At 43.2% G+C, this 17,908-nt stretch overlaps 1 protein-coding gene across 1 annotated transcript in view; it reads right to left on the bottom strand.

Annotated features, from left to right (window-relative positions):
- adck1 (aarF domain containing kinase 1) overlaps window positions 1-17,908 on the bottom strand; it is a 172,115-nt gene that overhangs the window by 35,391 nt on the left and 118,816 nt on the right. Inside the window, exons 5-7 of the mRNA XM_021573702.3 lie at window positions 17,660-17,818; window positions 17,223-17,381; window positions 16,780-16,896 (exon numbers count right to left, since the gene is read on the bottom strand). Of these exons, the coding sequence (XP_021429377.3) occupies window positions 16,780-16,896; window positions 17,223-17,381; window positions 17,660-17,818 (435 nt within the window). The remainder of the gene's footprint in view (window positions 1-16,779; window positions 16,897-17,222; window positions 17,382-17,659; window positions 17,819-17,908) is intronic.

The raw sequence follows: 17,908 nt of genomic DNA, 5'->3' as shown, positions 1-17,908 counted from the left end.
CTTGTGTGTGTGCTTCCATTCTACAATACAGTATAGCTAACCTAAAATCATCAGCATGATCTAAAACACACTCACACAGACTATCTGTATATGTATGCTGGGCTGGTATAAATTGGGCATTTCACTTTATTTGTACTCAGCATCTTAACAGTTCTATAGTATACAAGGAGATAACAGAATATACAAAGCCAGACAGGTTTATAAATCCTACACAATCATTCCATTCGTTTTCGGTTCAGTTGTGATATGGATCTACACACAGCAATGCAATCTTGAAAAAGCAGGGAGGACACAGCAGCCTGCAGCAATGTCACTTTTACAATGAAGCTGCACAGTTTGTCCTTACAACCAAATACAAAGCCAAATATGCACCCACACACAGGTGTCTGTTTGAGACAATCAGTCCAGGGGGCCGCATGTGTGTGTGTGTGTGTTTGATGCGGAGATGAATCACAGCATGTTGAGTCACTGCGTTGTGATGTGTGTGTGACAGTCTCACAGAAGAGAAGCAGGGCACAGTGTGTGTCAATCGAAAATCACCAGACAAAACATTCAACAAGAAAAGAAACAATCACTTCCATCTCTGACTTAGTGTGTAGTTACGTTGTCAAAAGCTTTATTATTGGAAAGAAGGCGGATGAGAGGGTGTTTGTGTGTGTGTGTGTGTGTTAAACATGAAAAAGTACACCATTTCAAAAGCCTTCACCCACTTTACCCAGCCATAGGAACCCCATGAAGTGGTCCTCGTCTTTGGGCTGGGCTAAGTCGACTAATATCAAAACCCCCACAAGGCCTCACGCAGCCTGGGCATTTCCTGACCAGTTTTCGTTTGTGTGTATTGTGAATAATGACACATCTTTAGGATGCAGCTCGTACGGAGTGCATTACCATCACCCTCACGCAGACATCTGTGTTCTCTCTCTTCCTTTCCTAGCCACTGTGCTTCTACATCTGCATTGCTTGCTCTTCGACGTTTCAGGCTGGGTATCTGTATAGCACTTTGTGACAACTGCTGTTGTAAAATGGGCTTTAGAAAATAAATGGGCTTCATTGATTTGATGGGAACAACAGCAGACATTGGCATTTGACACCTGCAACCCTGCTGTTGCCAGCTCACTTCGACAGATTTCTCCCATCAGACCCGGGATTCTAACTGCTAGGCTATCTGCTGCACCTACCAGAATTTTGACTTCGATACCAAGTTAAATATCACGATACTTCGTGTTGTTTTTCTATTACAAAAGTGTGATTTGAGAGTGAAAACCTGAAAAAAAACACCATCTGAAATTAAGCCCACAACAATGCTTATACACTGAGTGTATGCAACATCTGCTCGTTCCATGACAGAGACTGATCAGGTGAATACAGGTGAAAGCTATCATCCCTTATTGATGTCACTCGTTAAATCCACTTCAAATCAGCGTAGATGAAGGAGGAGACAGGTTAGAGAAGGATTTTTAAGCCTTGAAACAATTGAGATATGGATTTTGTATGTGCGCCATTCAGAGGGTGAATGGACAAGACAAAATATTTAGTACCTTTGAACGGGCCATGGTAGTAGGTGCCAGGTGCACAGGTTTGTGTCAAGAACTGACTACTGTACACCTTCATTGTAAAACAGTGTGTTTTGATGAATGATTTGGTGACGTGAATATAATTAGTATAGTTTTATCTAAGAAGGATAACTTTTGTTTCACTACTTTATTTTATGAAATTCACTGATGATGGTCCTCCCCTTCCTGCCCCAACAAGGCGAGCCTGTGTATCATTAAGCCAGGGAGCACTGGCGGATAAGAGGAAGCGGCCTGCAAAAATAGGCAGAGAATGGAGAGAAAAACTTGATTTATGAAGAGTGGGAGAAGAGAGAACAATATCTGTGAGATTATCCTTTGTGACCTGGATTGTCGGATTGGCTGTTTTAGGATTACCCCTGGAGAACGGAACGGACAACGAGAACGGCTTGTGGACTGAAGTAATTGGTGTACAAAAATCCCTAATAAACTTCTCATTTGCATCATGGTGCATGTTTTGTTATTGAACTTGGTGACGTGGAAACCCCACACCCTTGAACCTGCTACAACATGTTATTGTTATTCACTGTGTATTTATTCCTTGTGTCACTTTCTTTAACTCTGCATGGATGAAAAAGGAGTAGGCATTTCGCTGTCAGTCGACACCTGTTGTTTACAAAGCATGTGACAAAAAACATTTGATACCACATCAGGAGACCACTTTCAAGGTCTGGCAAAAATCTAAACGAATGCCCACTGGTTTTTGGGAACGCCTTTCCATTAGTTGATTTCCAAATGTGTGACACATTTGATAGAAGAACTGAACAAATTGTAATAACGGACCGTTTGTCATGTTATCGTATCAAAAAAGCACAAACGTTTTGGTACACATGCCCCTACTCATTAAAGAAAGAGGGGGAGGGAGAGAGGAGAGGCAGCAGCATCTACAAATATTTGTAATTGATTAAAGGGCATGTCCATGGAGCACAAAATTAGTTTCCAGAGCAGTGCCAAGAGTCCCTCTGTTCACCTTACTCGCCCTCTCTCCCTCTCTGTAAAACACTTATTTTCCCATCATGCCAGAGTGGGAGAGAGACAATATGAGGTGTCTGTGAGCTGACAAGTGTCATGTCATTGGGCAGAATACGAAAGAGAGATAAGGGCATCCCTGTCAGCACAGTGTTATCCCTGCTCCTCTCAGCTTCAGGGACTGTGTGTGTTTGTGGACTTAAGGTTAGGGAAAGGGGGAATACCTAGTCAGCTGTACAACTGAATGCCTTCAACTGAAATGTGTCTTCCACATTTAAACCAACCCCTCTGAATCAGAGAGGTGCGGAGGGGCTGCCTTAATCGACATCCATGTCTTCGACGCCCGGGAACAGTGGGTTAAGGATTAGGTTCAAAATCAGATTTTAAGAAACACAATTGTAGAAACAGGCAGGGTTTATGACTGTGGCTGTGGTAACTAACGTCAGTGACGACCCTACTTTGTCAACTGATAGTGGCATTTAGAATTGGTTAGCCTAGGTTATTACCCCTCTAAACATAGACCGGTTCCACACTGAAAATATGCAAAAATATTTATTTTATCAGAATCATTAAGCTTAGGCCTGCTCACCAAACAGATGTCCTGGCCATACAGTGCATTCGGAAAGTATTCAGACCCCTTGACTTTTTCCAAATGTATTTACGTTACAGCCTTATTCTAAAATTGATTGAGGAGCAAAAAAAAAAGAAAACGATTTACACACAATACCCCATAATGACAAAGCAAAAACAGGGTTAGAAACGTTTGCAAAAAAACCCCATCATATCATATCACATTTTGAAAAGTATTCAGACCATTATTTAGAAATTTGTTGAAGAACCTTTGACAGCGATCTCAGCAGATCCTCTCAAGCTCTGTCAGGTTTGATCGGAGCCTCGCTGCACAGCTATTTTCAGGTCTCTCCAGAGATGTTCGATCGGGTTCAAGTCTGGCCTCTGGCCAGGCCACTAAATGAACATTACAGACTTGTCCCAAAGTGGCTTCCGTCTGGCCATTCTAACATAAAGGCCTGATCGGTAGAGTGCTGCTCCACAGAGGAACTTAGGAGCTCTGTCAGAGTGACCAAGGCCCTTCTCCCCCGATTGCTCAGTTTGGCTGGGTGGCTCTTGGTGGTTCCAAACTTCTTCCATTTAAGAATGATGGAGGCCACTGTGTTCTTGGGGACCGTCATTACTGCAGTCATTTTTGGTACCTTTCCCCAGATCTGTGCCTCGACACAATGCTGTCTTTGAGCTCTACTGACAATTTCTGGTTTTAGCTCTGACATGCACTGTCAACTGTGGGACCTTATATAGACGGGCGTGTGCCTTTCCAAATCATGTCCAATGAATTGAATGTATCACAGGTGGATTCCAATCAAGTTGAGGAAAAATCTCAAGGATGATCAATGGAAGCAGGATGCAGTTGAGCTCAATTTCAAGTATCATAGCAAAGGGTATGAAAACTGCAAAAATGTCTAAACCTGTTTTTGCTTTGTCATTATGGGGTATTGTGTGTAGATTGATGAGCAAAAAAACGTTATTTAATCAATTTTAAAATAAGGCTGTTAAGTAACAAAATGTGGAAAAAGTCAAGGGGTCTGAATACTTTACGAATGCACTGTATTTCATCCCCATGCAGTGTTCAATGAAGAATTGTTAATCAATTTAGAAAAAAATTAAAACGGCATAAACTAAATTGAACATCTGTATATCGAAAAGATACATAGATTTAGGTTTGTAACGCTGAAAAATGTGTCTTTCAACTTGTAGAGCTGAAAGAAGAGCACTGTTTCAAATGATCACTCGTTTTATTTTATTCTGTTCTATTACATGTTTTTCAGTATAAAATAGGTGGCTTGACTGTGATAAGGTCTTGGGAAATAAGAGTGTCTTGTCTGCTAAATTAACAAAACAAGGCTATGCCATTGCACAGCCATAGGCTTCCACAAGCAAGTGCCACTGCTGATGTTACAACCTTTTGAAGACTGTGTTCCACGATCTAATATAATCATTAAAGTTTCAATAAATTAATCTTAAAATGGTACTTGTTTTTTAAATGAGATATACAGTGGGGCAAAAAGGTATTTAGTCAGCCACCAATTGTCCAAGTTCTCCCACTTAAAAAGATGAGAGAGGCCTGTAATGTTCATCATTACAGGTCTCTCTCATCTTTTTAAGTGGGAGAACTTGCACAATTGGTGGCTGACTAAATACTTTTTTGCCCCACTGTACACACACACACACACACACACAGTTGAAGTTGGAAGTTGAACACATTTCTTGTTAACAAACTATAGTTTTGGCAAGTCGGTTAGGACATCTACTTTGTGCATGACAAGAAATTTCTCCAACAATTGTTTACAGACAGATTATTTAACTTATAATTCACTGTATCACAATTCCAGTGGGTCAGAAGTTCACATACACTAAATTGATTGTGCCTTTAAACAGCTTGGAAAATTCCAGAAAATGTCATGGCTTTAGAAGCTTCTGATAGGCTAATTGACATCATTGGAGTCAATTGGAGGTGTACCCGTGGATGTATTTCAAGGTCTACCTTCAAACTCAGTGCCTCTTTGCTTGACATCATGGGGAAATCAAAAGAAATCAGCCAAGACCTCAGAAAAAAAATTGTAGACCTCCACAAGTCTGGTTCATCCTTGGGAGCAATTTCCAAACGCCTGAAGGTACCACGCTCATCTGTACAAACAATAGTAAGCCAGTATAAACACCATGGGACCACGCAGCCATCATACTGCATTGGAAGGAGACGTGTTCTGTCTCCTAGAGATGAACGTACTATAGTGCAAAAAGTGCAAATCAATCCCAGAACAACAGCAAAGGACCTTGTGAAGATGCTGGAGGAAACAGGTACAAAAATATTTTCTATCCACAGTAAAATTAGTCCTATATCGACATAACCTGAAAGGCCGATCAGCAAAGAAGAAGCCACTGCTCCAAAACCGCCATGAAAAAGCCAGACTATGGTTTGCAACTGCACATGGGGACAAAGGTAGTACTTTTTGGAGAAATGTTCTCTGGTCTGATGAAACAAAAATAGAACTGTTCGGCCATAATGACCATCATTATGTTTGGGGGAAAAAGTGGGATGGTTGCAAGCCGAAGAACACCATCCCAACCGTGAATCACGGGGGTGGCAGTATCATGTTGTAGGGGTGCTTTGCTGCAGGAGGGACTGGTGCACTTCACAAAATAGATGGCATCATGAGGTAGGTAAAGTATGTGGATATATTGAAGCAACATCTCCAGACATCAGTCAGGAAGTTAAAGCTTGGTCGCAAATGGGTTTTCCAAATGGACAATAACCCCAAGCATACTTCCAAAGTTGTGGCAAAATGGCTTAAGGACAACAAAGTCAAGGTATATGAGTGCCCATCACACAGCCCTGACCTCAATCCAACAGAAAATTTGTGGGCAGAACTGAAAAAGCGTGTGCGAGCAAGGAGGCCTACAAACCTGACTCAGTTACACCAGCTCTGTCAGGGGGAATGTGCCAAAATTCCCAACTTATTGTGGGAAGCTTATGGAAGGCTACCCGAAATGTTTGACCCAAGTTAAACAATTTAAAGGCAATGCTACCAAATACTAATTGAGTGTAAGTAAACTTCTGACCCATTGGGAATGTGATGAAAGAAATACAAGCTGAAATAAATCATTCTCTCTACTATTATTCTGACATTTCACATTCTTAAAATAAAATGGTGATCCTAACTGACCTAAGACAGGGAATTTTTACTAGGATTAAATGTCAGGAATTGTGAAAAACTGAGTTTAAATGTATTTGGCTAAGGTGTCTAAACTTCCGACTTCAACTGTATATATATCTATCTATATGGCAATATATGAGGCAATTGAGCAATTAGGATTTGTTATCTGTAATGGTTATGATAAATTAGGCCTTGTTGCTCACTGTTGGCATATAGATAAATGTGCAAATTTTTTCAGTGTTCTAAAAATAGCATCTGGTTTACAGATTGCAGGCCTGCCTAAGACGAGTGCAAAGAAACTCGCAAAGTACTGCTCCATTTCAGCTATTATGGGCAGCGTAGCAGAGAAGGTGCTGCTTGTATCCAAGACCTTTGAATTGTTGAACCCATCTTAATGTTATGTAATTTGTGGATTCAAATAAAGTATTTCAAATGTGTGTGTGTCAAACACTTACACCATATTGACTAAGCAGCACGACACAACCCCAGGTATCTCTGTTCTTTCTCAGAGGGGGATGAAAGAAAAAAAAAAGAAAAAAAAAGGGATATTCTTTCTCAGGGATCCCCCAGGACAGCTCTTTTTATCATTAGCCTAAAAATAGCAACATCACAGGAGAGAAAGACTGGGGGAAGGACATCAGTGGCAGCCAGTGAGTCTCTCAATCGCTCTCACACACACACACACAGAGAGATACAGACTGTGGGTCATATCGCAGCAGACCCAAGAAACAGACACACACACAGCTGTCGTCCTGCAGAGAGCTGAAACACTACAGACACAGGACATGTTCAGACACGCACTCAAACACACAGAGTTAAACAGAGGCCCCTGTGTGTACGTCTGTGCTATACAAGACACCACGCTGCTAGGGTCCCTCTGATACACCATTCAACCTGTCTGGAGAGCCCTGCATTTAATTAATCTCACACACACACACACAGTAGTTAATAAGGACACAGACAGCAAACAAAAGAGCTGATAAGGAATAGGCATCTACGAATGGCCATTAATTAGAACTCTATTTTTCATTGGGGAGAGAGAGGGAAGTATCTCTCACACACACAAAGATAATCCAAATCGCATATCACAGTAGACCCAAGAAATAGACATACACGTAATGTTTTTCTATCTTCGTGGGGACCTAAATGTAACCCTATTCCTAAACCTAACCTCTAAGCTTAAAATAGCCTTTGTCATCATGGGGACGTAGGAAATTTTCCCATCGTGGACCATTTTCCTTGTTTTACTATCCTTGTGGGGAATTTGGGGGATTTTAGGTCTCCACAAGGATAGAACCAACCCACCTTTTCTCCCCCCCCCTAATTCGATTTCCACGGGGCGCAGACACACGACTCTAGGGGGTTATGGTAGACTTAGCGATATGACGTAGATACAGAAAGTAAATAGCATAGTGGGTCAGTTTCCGCAACAATAAGCCAGCAGCGTGAAGCCAACGCTGAGTGAACCCATGCAGATGTGTAGATACTGTGTGATCATGTGAGAGCGCAGATACTGTGTGTGTGACCGTGTGAGAGCGCAGATACTGTGTGTGTGACCGTGTGAGAGCGCAGATACTGTGGCTGTGACCGTGTGAGAGCGCAGGTACTGTGTGTGTGACCGTGAGAGAGACTCTGCTTGTTGTTCTATCCTTGTATGTAGAAATGTCACATAGATATATATTTATTTTTAATTACAAAGCCTTTTCACTAAGATCTATTTTTGTGTTCATTTTTAAATGAATACTCTCGCATGTAATCGAATACTAACGTCCGTTGGAATATTCAAATAACCGTGCCCATCTCTAGTTGTAATAGCGTCACTTAATTTCTTTCAGCGTGTCCACTCGAAGGCTTGTGTGTACCTGCGTGTTTGTGTGTATGCGCGCAGGTTTGTGTTCCCCTATACCAAAGCTGAAGAACATACCCACATCAAGGTACGTTTTTTGGAGGTGCTGGTATTAGAGGTAAACTCATGAAAAATAAAAAGGAAAACGACACACACATTCATATCCCAGGTGGGGGTGGAAGGTTCTGTATATAGGGGCAGTAATCAGTGACATCCATCCATGTATGAGGACGTCAGGAGATGACATGGAAACCGGCCTCTAGGGGCAACAATGAGTGCTGTTACCTTCAGGTAGGTTTTGATTTTGCTAAAGCGTTACGGACGGGGATGGCGGATGGGTGTAAGCATCTGTCTCTGATTCCAAAGGTTACAAGTTCGAATAGGTCAGTTAGGATCACCACTTTATTTTAAGAATGTGAAATGTCAGAATAATAGTAGAGAGTGATTTATTTCTGCTTTTGTTTCTTTCATCACATTCCCAGTGGGTCAGAAGTTTACATACACTGAATTAGTATTTGGTAGCATTGCCTTTCAATGGTTTAACTTGGGTCAAACATTTTGGGTGGCCTTCCATAAGCTTCCCACAATAAGTTGGGGGAATTTTGGCCCATTTCGCCTGAGCTGTTGTAACCGAGTCAGGTTTGTAGGCCTCCTTGCTCACACATGCTTTTTCAGTTCTGCCCACAAATATTCTATGGGATTGAGGTCAGGGCTGTGTGATGGCCACTCCAGTACCTTGACTTTGTTGTCCTTAAGCCATTTTGCCACAACTTTGGAAGTATGCTTGGGGTAATTTTTCATTTGCGACCAAGCTTTAACTTCCAGACTGATGTCTTAAGACGCTGCTTCAATATATACACATACTTTCCCTTCCTCATGATGCCATCTATTTGTGAAGTGCACCAGTCCCTCCGGCAGCAAAGCACTCCCACAACATGATGCTGCCACCCCCGTGCTTCATGGTTGGGATGGTATTCTTCGGCTTGCAAGCCCCCTTTTTCCTCCAAACATAACGATGGTCATTATGGCCCAACAGTTCCATTATTGTTTCATCAGAACAGAGGACATTGCATTTTTGGATTTTTTTATGGCAGTTTTGGAGCAGTGGCTTTCTTGCTGAGCGGCCTTTCTGGTTATGTCGATATAGGACTTGTTGTACTGTGGATAGAGATACTTTTGTACCCGTTTCCTCCAGCATCTTCACAAGGTCTTTCGCTGTTGTTCTGGGATTGATATGCACTTTTCGCACCAACGTATGTTCATCTCTAGGAGACAGAACACGTCTCTTTCCTGAGCAGTATGACGGCTATGTGGTCCCATGGTGTTTATACTTGCGTACTATTGTTTGTACAGATGAGCGTGGTACCTTCAGGCGTTTGGAAATTGCTCCCAAGGATGAACCAGACTTGTGGAGGTCTACAGTTTTTTTTCTGAGGTCTTGGCTGATTTCTTTTGATTTCCCCATGATGTCAAGCAAAGAGGCACTGAGTTTGAAGGTAGGCCTTGAAATACATCCACGGGTACACCTCCAATTGACTCAAATGATGTCACTTAGCCTATCAGAAGCTTCTAAAGCGATGACATCCTTTTCTGGAATTTTCCAAGCTGTCAACTTAGTGTATGTAAACTTCTGACCCACTGGAATTGTGATAAAGTGAATCATAAGTGAAATAATCTGTCTGTAAACAATTGTTGAATTCAGCTGTGCATGTTCAAGCCAGTGGGCGCGTTCCCGGCTGATTACATGGCTTGTGGTGTAGGTGAGGGCGTGGACATTAAGTGGATGACCCTCACTGCGCCACACTCCCTTCTTCTCATGAGGGAAGCCGTCAGGTGACAGCTTGACTACACCGCTCGCGTCGCGTGCGTTATTCAATAATAACGCCAAAGAGCGTCTGCGTTGCCAAAGGCTGAAATAGAAGTAAATTCTATTTCTGACGCAGGCCGCGCTGCAAGTCCTGCTTCTCCCATCTCATTGGTTTATAGAAGCAGGTACCCACGTGCCATCTCCTCATTGGTTATACCCACGTGGGTGACTGAAAGACGAACAAGGTCAGTGGGGGTAATGCACCTAATTTATGGTTGTTGCCAATCGCAATATAAAGTCAAGAGAAGAAAAAGCCTGGAAGGAGGAGAGATGACTAGAAATAATTTGGTTGACCGTTTTATGTGTGGATTAATTGGTGGAGTAGAGGACCTTGTGCATTTCAGGTAAAATAACAACTCAATGTTTATTTCCCAGGACAAATTAGCTAGCAACAGAAAGCTAGCTAAATAGGACAAATTAGCTAGCAAGTGCAAGCTAGCTAGCTAAATTGCCATAAATGTTTATTGCTTTCCGACCTGTCCCCAAATTAATATAATTGGTTCAGAGTTTGTTTGATATTTTAACCTGCATGTCGTGATCTTGTTTGGTGTGGGGGTACAAAATACATTTATGCACGATGGCGCACGCGCGCAGCCGGTTTGGGTTTCGTGTAATGCTTCCAGCTGATGAAGAAATTAAGAAATTAAGTGCCTCCATTGCAAATCATTGAATTACTATGGTTGCATCCCAAATGGCAGCGTATCCCCTGTATAGTGGACTACTTTTGACCACAGCCATTTGGGGCAGAGCCTATTGCTATGGGTACAGTGCTGTGACGTGGGTCATTTAGGTTTAATGGCGCTCTCTTAGAAGAATTCAGTAGCATACCTTTACGCCAACCCTCTTCTCTAGGCTGGTTATCTAACGCTGTCAAAGCACTAATGACTTACCACTCCAGCAGGCATACAGTACAGACAATGTATCCACTTAACATGGTGTGTCAAGGCACTGGCAATGGTTTGGGTTAGCTGAGATTTCTAACATAGTGACCATGCTAACGCTAACACAGGCATAGTGTAGCACAGGTCTGTAGCGCAGGGCTAACATACCCATAGTTTAAAATAAAATACATACTGCTTAAAGTGATAGTCAATTGAGAAGACATCCCACAGTCAGAAACACAGCCATGGCCTGACACGGTTTCCTCAAAGACGGTGTAGTGTGTCTGATGAAACAATATAGCAGATGCAAATTGTCGTGCCTCCAGACACTCCTAATCTGTGTTGTCTGTAATCTCTACTCCTCTCATGGGATTACAAGTCTGGATTGTCATATTCTCTCTCCAAATCCCAGTTTATAAACACACAATCCCCAGTTTATTCCGTCTTAACATCTGCACTGTGCTTGTCGTTTAGAAAGAGGAGACCATTGTTTCTATCAAATCATTACAAAGACTCTGCACGGCACTTGGTTGAAAATTGGAAAACTGCAGATGGCTACTGCCTCGCAAGCAACCCACATAAAGACAGTTTACTTTAAATCCGGATAGATAGAGAATTATCTGACGTCATAAAAAGAGTGTATATCTCTTTGTCTCCATGCACGCAAACACACACTGTACGGGGCCACAGTAGCGGCGGGCCCGGCCATTAGCTGATAGTGAGTGTTATTAGACATAATAAATGAGTCTGTCCGGCCAGGTGAGAATGGATAGAATTATTAACTGGCCCTGGCATCTGTGTGTGTGTGTGTGTGTGTGTGTGTGTGCGTGCGCGGGCGGGCAGGCGTGTGTGCGCGCGAGTCGCTGCCGTGTGTGTAATCAAAAGATTAATGATGGACCAAATAGACTTTTCTCTGGACTCGACCCCGACGTGCACGGCATGGATAAACAGATTTACCTTTTCATTTTTCCAACCAGAGATGATTTGGGAGACAAAAGTTTGGCGAATATATCCAAGACATATATTACGCTGTTAAGAATGCTGATGATGCAGAGTTTTGCATAATCTGTGTGTACTATGTGTATTTGTGCACACACTTCTGTTTATTGTAAAATGATCTATGCAGAGGAAAGTGAACAGATGAGCAGTTCTCTCTCCTCCTCTTGTGTAGGTTTTAATACCACTAACGGTTGGGGAAACAGTATTTTACAGAGTTAAGTGTCCTCCTCTCCATCTCACTCACTCAGCCAGGCTCTCAGAGTTGCTAGCATAATGTAGCGTAGCCTGGCTAGCCTCTGCCTGATGAACCCTCTCAACAGGGTGCTCTCTCTCATCGTCACAACTCTCTCGTTTTCCATCCCTCTTTTTCCTTCTATCGCCATCTCGCAATTGAATTGTCTAAACTTTCTCTCTCACAATGTTTCTCCCATCTAGTTCTCCTTTCTCATTATCTTGCTGTCCTCTTTTGCTACCTCTCATGGGTTCTCGCCCCAACCCTTTACCAATGGGTTCTAGATCCAACCCTTAAATCTGCACCCAGCCTCTTGCCCAGTCCCTACTCCAGACCCTACTGTTCTTCTTCATATCTTTGGAGAGTGTGGCTGACAGCAATAGTGTTTATGTCATAGTAATAATGAGTGTGTCATCAGGCATAGAGTCACCATACACACTCATCACTCACGGTCTACACACTACGAGAGAGAGAGAGAATTAAATGATACAGACCTCGAGACATTAATCATACTGATCTTTCACACTGACGGTATCCCTGGGCCTCCTACATACACTCTGGGGCACATTAGAACACAACATCACTGGTGTGTGTGTGTGTGGGATCAGTATGATTCATGCCTGGGAGTCTGTATCTTCTTTGTATGTGTGTGTTGATGATCAGTCGAATAATATTTGTGTAATCTATGCTCTCAATCATACTCTCTCCTTCCCTATCTGGCTTTTATTGATCAAACTATAAAGAGCTGGAGGAAGATACAGTCTGATAAGTGTGAGTCAATGAGCACCACTTCAGAGTTACGGGTATCTCTCCAGATGCATGCATATATGTGCGCGCACAAACGCGCGCACACACACACACACGTGTGCACGCGCACACACACACACGATTGCTGACAGCTGTGTGACTAACAGTATTCATAAGTGCATCAATAACAACAGTAACGTGTCTGAGTGTCTGCCAGATGGAGCACAGCATCACAGCAGGCTTGCAGGCAGGCAGAATCACTCCTCAGTCCTCACCCCTCAGGAGGGCGGGGTTTTCCTATCCATGTCGGGACCTAAAATCCCCACAAGGATAGTAAAACAAGGAACATTCTCCCTCATTTAGGGTTAGGGTAAGTGTTAGGTTAAATAAGATTTTGAATATTAATACATTTTTAGGTCCCCTTGATGAAAGAATAACAAAATGTGTGTCTGCATACGTGTGTGTGTGTGCGCTTTTGCCTGGGTGTGTGTGTGCATTCCTGCACGAGTGTGTAACGGCTCCACAGACAACACCTGGGGGCCAAAGCTGATAGAATATTACTAGTGTGACAGACTTACACACAGAGAAATTATAGCTTACCGCTATGTCCGCCCATTGACTTGCCCATACCTCTGACCTACTAGGATATGCATGCTAGATGCGCGGGTTGACTCATAACCCGGGCGGGTTCAGGGTCATGAAATATTGGGAAGTGATGTCACGGGCTGGTAGAATAAAGAGGAAGCAATACCTTAAAAAAAATCCATAAATGTATCATTGTTGTGCGTAAGCCTATCTTTTAGGGTCTAACTGTGCACGTGCCAAATAGCCTACCCCCCTATCGCAAATACTTTTTGGAATGGGCAAGAAAAATGTCATTGTCAATCCTCTGAGAGTAAAAAAAAAAAAAGGTACTAAGTTCAGTTGAATTCAATAAGAGAAAAGCTTTGAAACGGAGCTGAAGGGAGGGCCAGAAAAGTAGCCCCATGTTTGGGAAAGACTTGGTGAAGTAATAAAAAAAAAGGATGATAGCAGTGCCGGCTGTGTTACGCGTGATGATGGTGAGGCGCTATACAAATTAGACCGTCACAAGATGGGGACTTAGAAGAGGCCTATGCATATATGTGCATAGTTAGTCAAGGGATCTGCGGACTACTGTTCCTGATGGGTTAAATGGAAACGGAAATCTGGACACTGACAGAAGGTCTATAACCTCACACACAGCCTCAATATTAACTCCTGAAGAATTAAGCATTTCTTGCATCTTGAGAAAACGAGAATGCACAGGAAGATACCATCTTGTAAAGGTGCCACCTTCATCAGCATCCTAAAAGTTGGTAGTATTTCAAACCACATAAAATTGTGACTCGTTTCAGGAAACTAGGCTCATGTCGCACGTACCTACGTCACAGGAGAGCCGTTTGAACGTTAAATAATAATAATTTATTATGCTAGCCATGTATACAAACGGGTAAGGTACCCGAGACCTGAAAATAGCTGTGCAATACAGGTGTGCCAATCTTGTAGCGTCATACCCAAGAAGACTCGAGGCTGTAATCGCTGCCAAAGGTGCTTCATCCAAGTACTGAGTAAAGGGTCTGAATACTTATGTAAATGTGATATTTAAAAACCTGATTTGTCATTATGAGAAATTGTGTGTAGATTGATGAGGGAAATAAAGAGTGTAATCCATTTTAGAATAAGGCTGTAACATAACAAAATGTGGAAAAAGTGAAGGTGTCACCATCTCTGCTCCCTCTCTCTCTCTGTTCTTTTGCTATACTGTGTCTCTCCTCCTTGCAATTTCTTACCCTGTTTTCACTCGTCTCTCCCTCTCTCTTTTCTCCCCCTTTCCCCCTCCCCCATCCTCTCTGTTGCTGTAAAGCAAGGCATGAAATTACCTGTTATGAAGAGTAATGGCTTATTTTGAGGCTGTAGGTGCAGCACTGAAATATACATCTGAAATCCTGTGTGCATATGGGTGTGTGAGTGCAAGTGTTTGTGTTTGTGTGTGTCCATGTTTCGAGGGCACATTGAGGCATGATTGATTGGATACATAAAGAGTAAGCAAAACGTTTCATTTTAATAGAGATGTATGAAACTAATCAGCAGATCATCAGCCAAATAATCAGCATGTGTGAACTGGAATGGAGCTTTAACCCTGTCCACACACACCCGGAAACACACCCACACACACTGAAACACACGGAAACACACACCCGGAAACACACACCCGGAAACACACACCCGGAAACACACACCCGGAAACACACACCCACAGCGGAACATGATGTTGCAATGTAATATACTGGCAGGGCTCTATGCTGACTTTTTTGTAATTTTTACAAGGAGCACGTGTGCACCAAATAAATTTAGGTGCACAATGTTTTAGGTAGTAAAGCTTGAATCCTTAAATTTTTCTAGGCACACTGGTGCTCTCAAGTTAAAATTCCAGGTCGCACAGCAAAATATTTACGCGCATATGCGATTAAAATGGTTGCACTCTAGAGCCCTGACTGGCAGCCGTGGCTTGAGTGTGCAGAGGGCAGCAGTCATGTACACATCTCCTCTTTTCCTGTCTCTTTCTTTCTCTGTCTCATTCTTTCACAGACATTTAAAAAAGACAAAGAGTGGGGAGAGGAAGAGAATGACCTAAAGAGAGACGGAAAGAAAGAGAGAGCAAGAGAGATGGAAAGAAAGATAATTATTGTTTCCTATCAGGAAGACATCACACAGTAACAGAAAAACAATAAGAGCAGAGCGGCAATCTCCCAGCCAAATACCTCAGTGATAACGCACACTTTATTATCAATCAATAAACCATTAGTGTCTCTCTGCTGATTCTGTCAAAAGCCCACACAAGCCACATCCCTGACACACACACACACGCACACACACACACACACAGGTGCGTATAAGCATATGCATAACGATCAACACAAACAGACAGAGGGGTCAACACACACGTTAACAGATGACAAAAGTGCACGCACAAACCCTCCCAAGTGCATCCCCCCCCCCCCCCCACACACACACACACGTCTGACTCTACGGTATTTATCAAACCAGTCTTCTATGATTCCAACCACGCCTCCCCAGTATTAGCCAGCTCTCCACAGACTCCCATGGCTTTTGTGTTCCACCATTGTGCCTAGGTGTAATGATCGGTATCGCACCCCTGCCAATATGTGCTGCCCAGGCCTGAATGCAGCCGGCAGCCGAGTTAAACAGTACTCCGTCAGACACGGAGCCCCTGCCACGACAATAGGCGGCAAACGAGAATAAATGTAATCCATCTGCAGAGAACAGTCTTTTATATGAAAAAGAGATTTCTTTAATTCCCTCTTCATCTGGTGATGGGGGGGGGTAGAGGGTGGGAGGGAGGAAGAAAAGGATGGCGGTATAAGACGTCAGCCTAGGAAGCTTCATTTGTTCTCGCTCTCTGCACTGTTTCTTTCTCTGAAGTAGTTTGACAACGTTATGCATTGACGATAGTAAATAGTCAATTCTGGCCTTTTACTGTGGGCCTCACTCACGTTCCCAAAATGAGGACGAAAATGCAGGGAAATACACAGAAGTGAGGATTAGCTCACGATATGGCTCATGGCGGCAGGGTAGCCTAGTGGTTAGAGCGTTGGACTAGTAACCGAAAGGTTGCAAGTTCGAATCCCCGAGCTGACAAGGTACAAATCTGTCATTCTGCCCCTGAACAAGGCAGTCAACCCACTGTTCCTGACTTGCCTAGTAGAATAAAGGTTAAAAAAAATATATATAATAAAAAAATAATAATAATATTCGATATGCACCAAACAGAAGAAAACAGACAAACAGGGAGGGACTACATGGATTTGCCAAATAACAAACTCTCATTTTCGCTGTTCGTCCCCTAAAAAAATGCTGCTCCGGTGTGACTTAATGAATGCAGCCATGGTGTCGTACCTCATTGACGTTGATGCTGTGCCTCCTCATATAGTCTCTGTCGTTGACCTGGCCTCCCTCGGCAAAGTCCATGGTCAGGATCCGCCTGGTAGACAGGTCCCAGTGGATCTTAGGTACCTGAGAGAGGGAGAGGGATGGAGGAAGGGAGGATGTTTCACAATTGCATGACAACATGATCGCAACCGTTAGAAGAGTTGCTATTGTTTTCCTCCACACCTCCCCAAAACACACAAACACACAGTCATCATATCTCTCTGCGAACATTCACTATCACACTGATCGATAGTAGCTGCTCTTAATCAATCATGCTCTCTGGACAGTTACACCAAGCCACATTCAACCGAAGCTAAAAGAAGAATAGGGAAATAGACAGTAGACAAATAGACAACAAGGAAAAATATACTGTATACTCCAGCAGAGTAACAACGTGTGTGTGTGTGTACCTTGAGCCAGGGGAAGTGTGCGAGCATGACCGCCACCTTCTCAGCGTTGCGTCCCTCGTTGAGAAAGTCCAGCTCTACAGGCATGTTCTTCTTAGCCTCCTCCACCAGCCACATGAAGGCAAAGTCTGGGAACAGCCAGTGGACGATGTTCAGCAGGACCTAGAGGGGGAACACGCATGTACGCACGGCACATATATATGCACAGAGACATGCACGCATGCATACACAAATACACACGAGAGACAGAGACAGAGACAGAAAGAGAGAGAGAGAAAGAGAGAGAGACAAAGAGACACAGAGACAAAGAGACAGAGACAGAGAGAAAACAGAAAGAGAGACAGGGAGACCCAGAGAAAGACATTATGGAGAGACCATTGATGAGGTAATATGTCAGAAGATACGTCAACGGTTATTGAACACAGACAAACAGGCTTTACCTCCATGACCACGATGTCCTTGGAGCTCTGTGTCTGGACCTTGGGGTGTTGGACCTTCACAGCCACCGTCCTACCATCATGCAACACTGCCTTGTGGACCTGGGCCAGCGACGCCGCGCCCTGGGGTTTCACGTCGAAGGAGATGAACAGATCAGAGAGCTGAGGGAGGGAGAGAGAGAGAGATAGCTAGAGAGGAGCAGCACCCCCGGGATGTGTGTTTTTGTGTGCATGCATCCATCTGTGTTTGTG

The sequence above is a fragment of the Oncorhynchus mykiss genome, chromosome 19, assembly GCF_057628025.1.
Source record: "Oncorhynchus mykiss isolate SJ-2025 chromosome 19, ASM5762802v1, whole genome shotgun sequence".
In the NCBI taxonomy this organism is placed as follows: Eukaryota; Metazoa; Chordata; class Actinopteri; order Salmoniformes; family Salmonidae; genus Oncorhynchus; species Oncorhynchus mykiss.
This window is presented reverse-complemented; position numbering and strand designations above follow the sequence as displayed.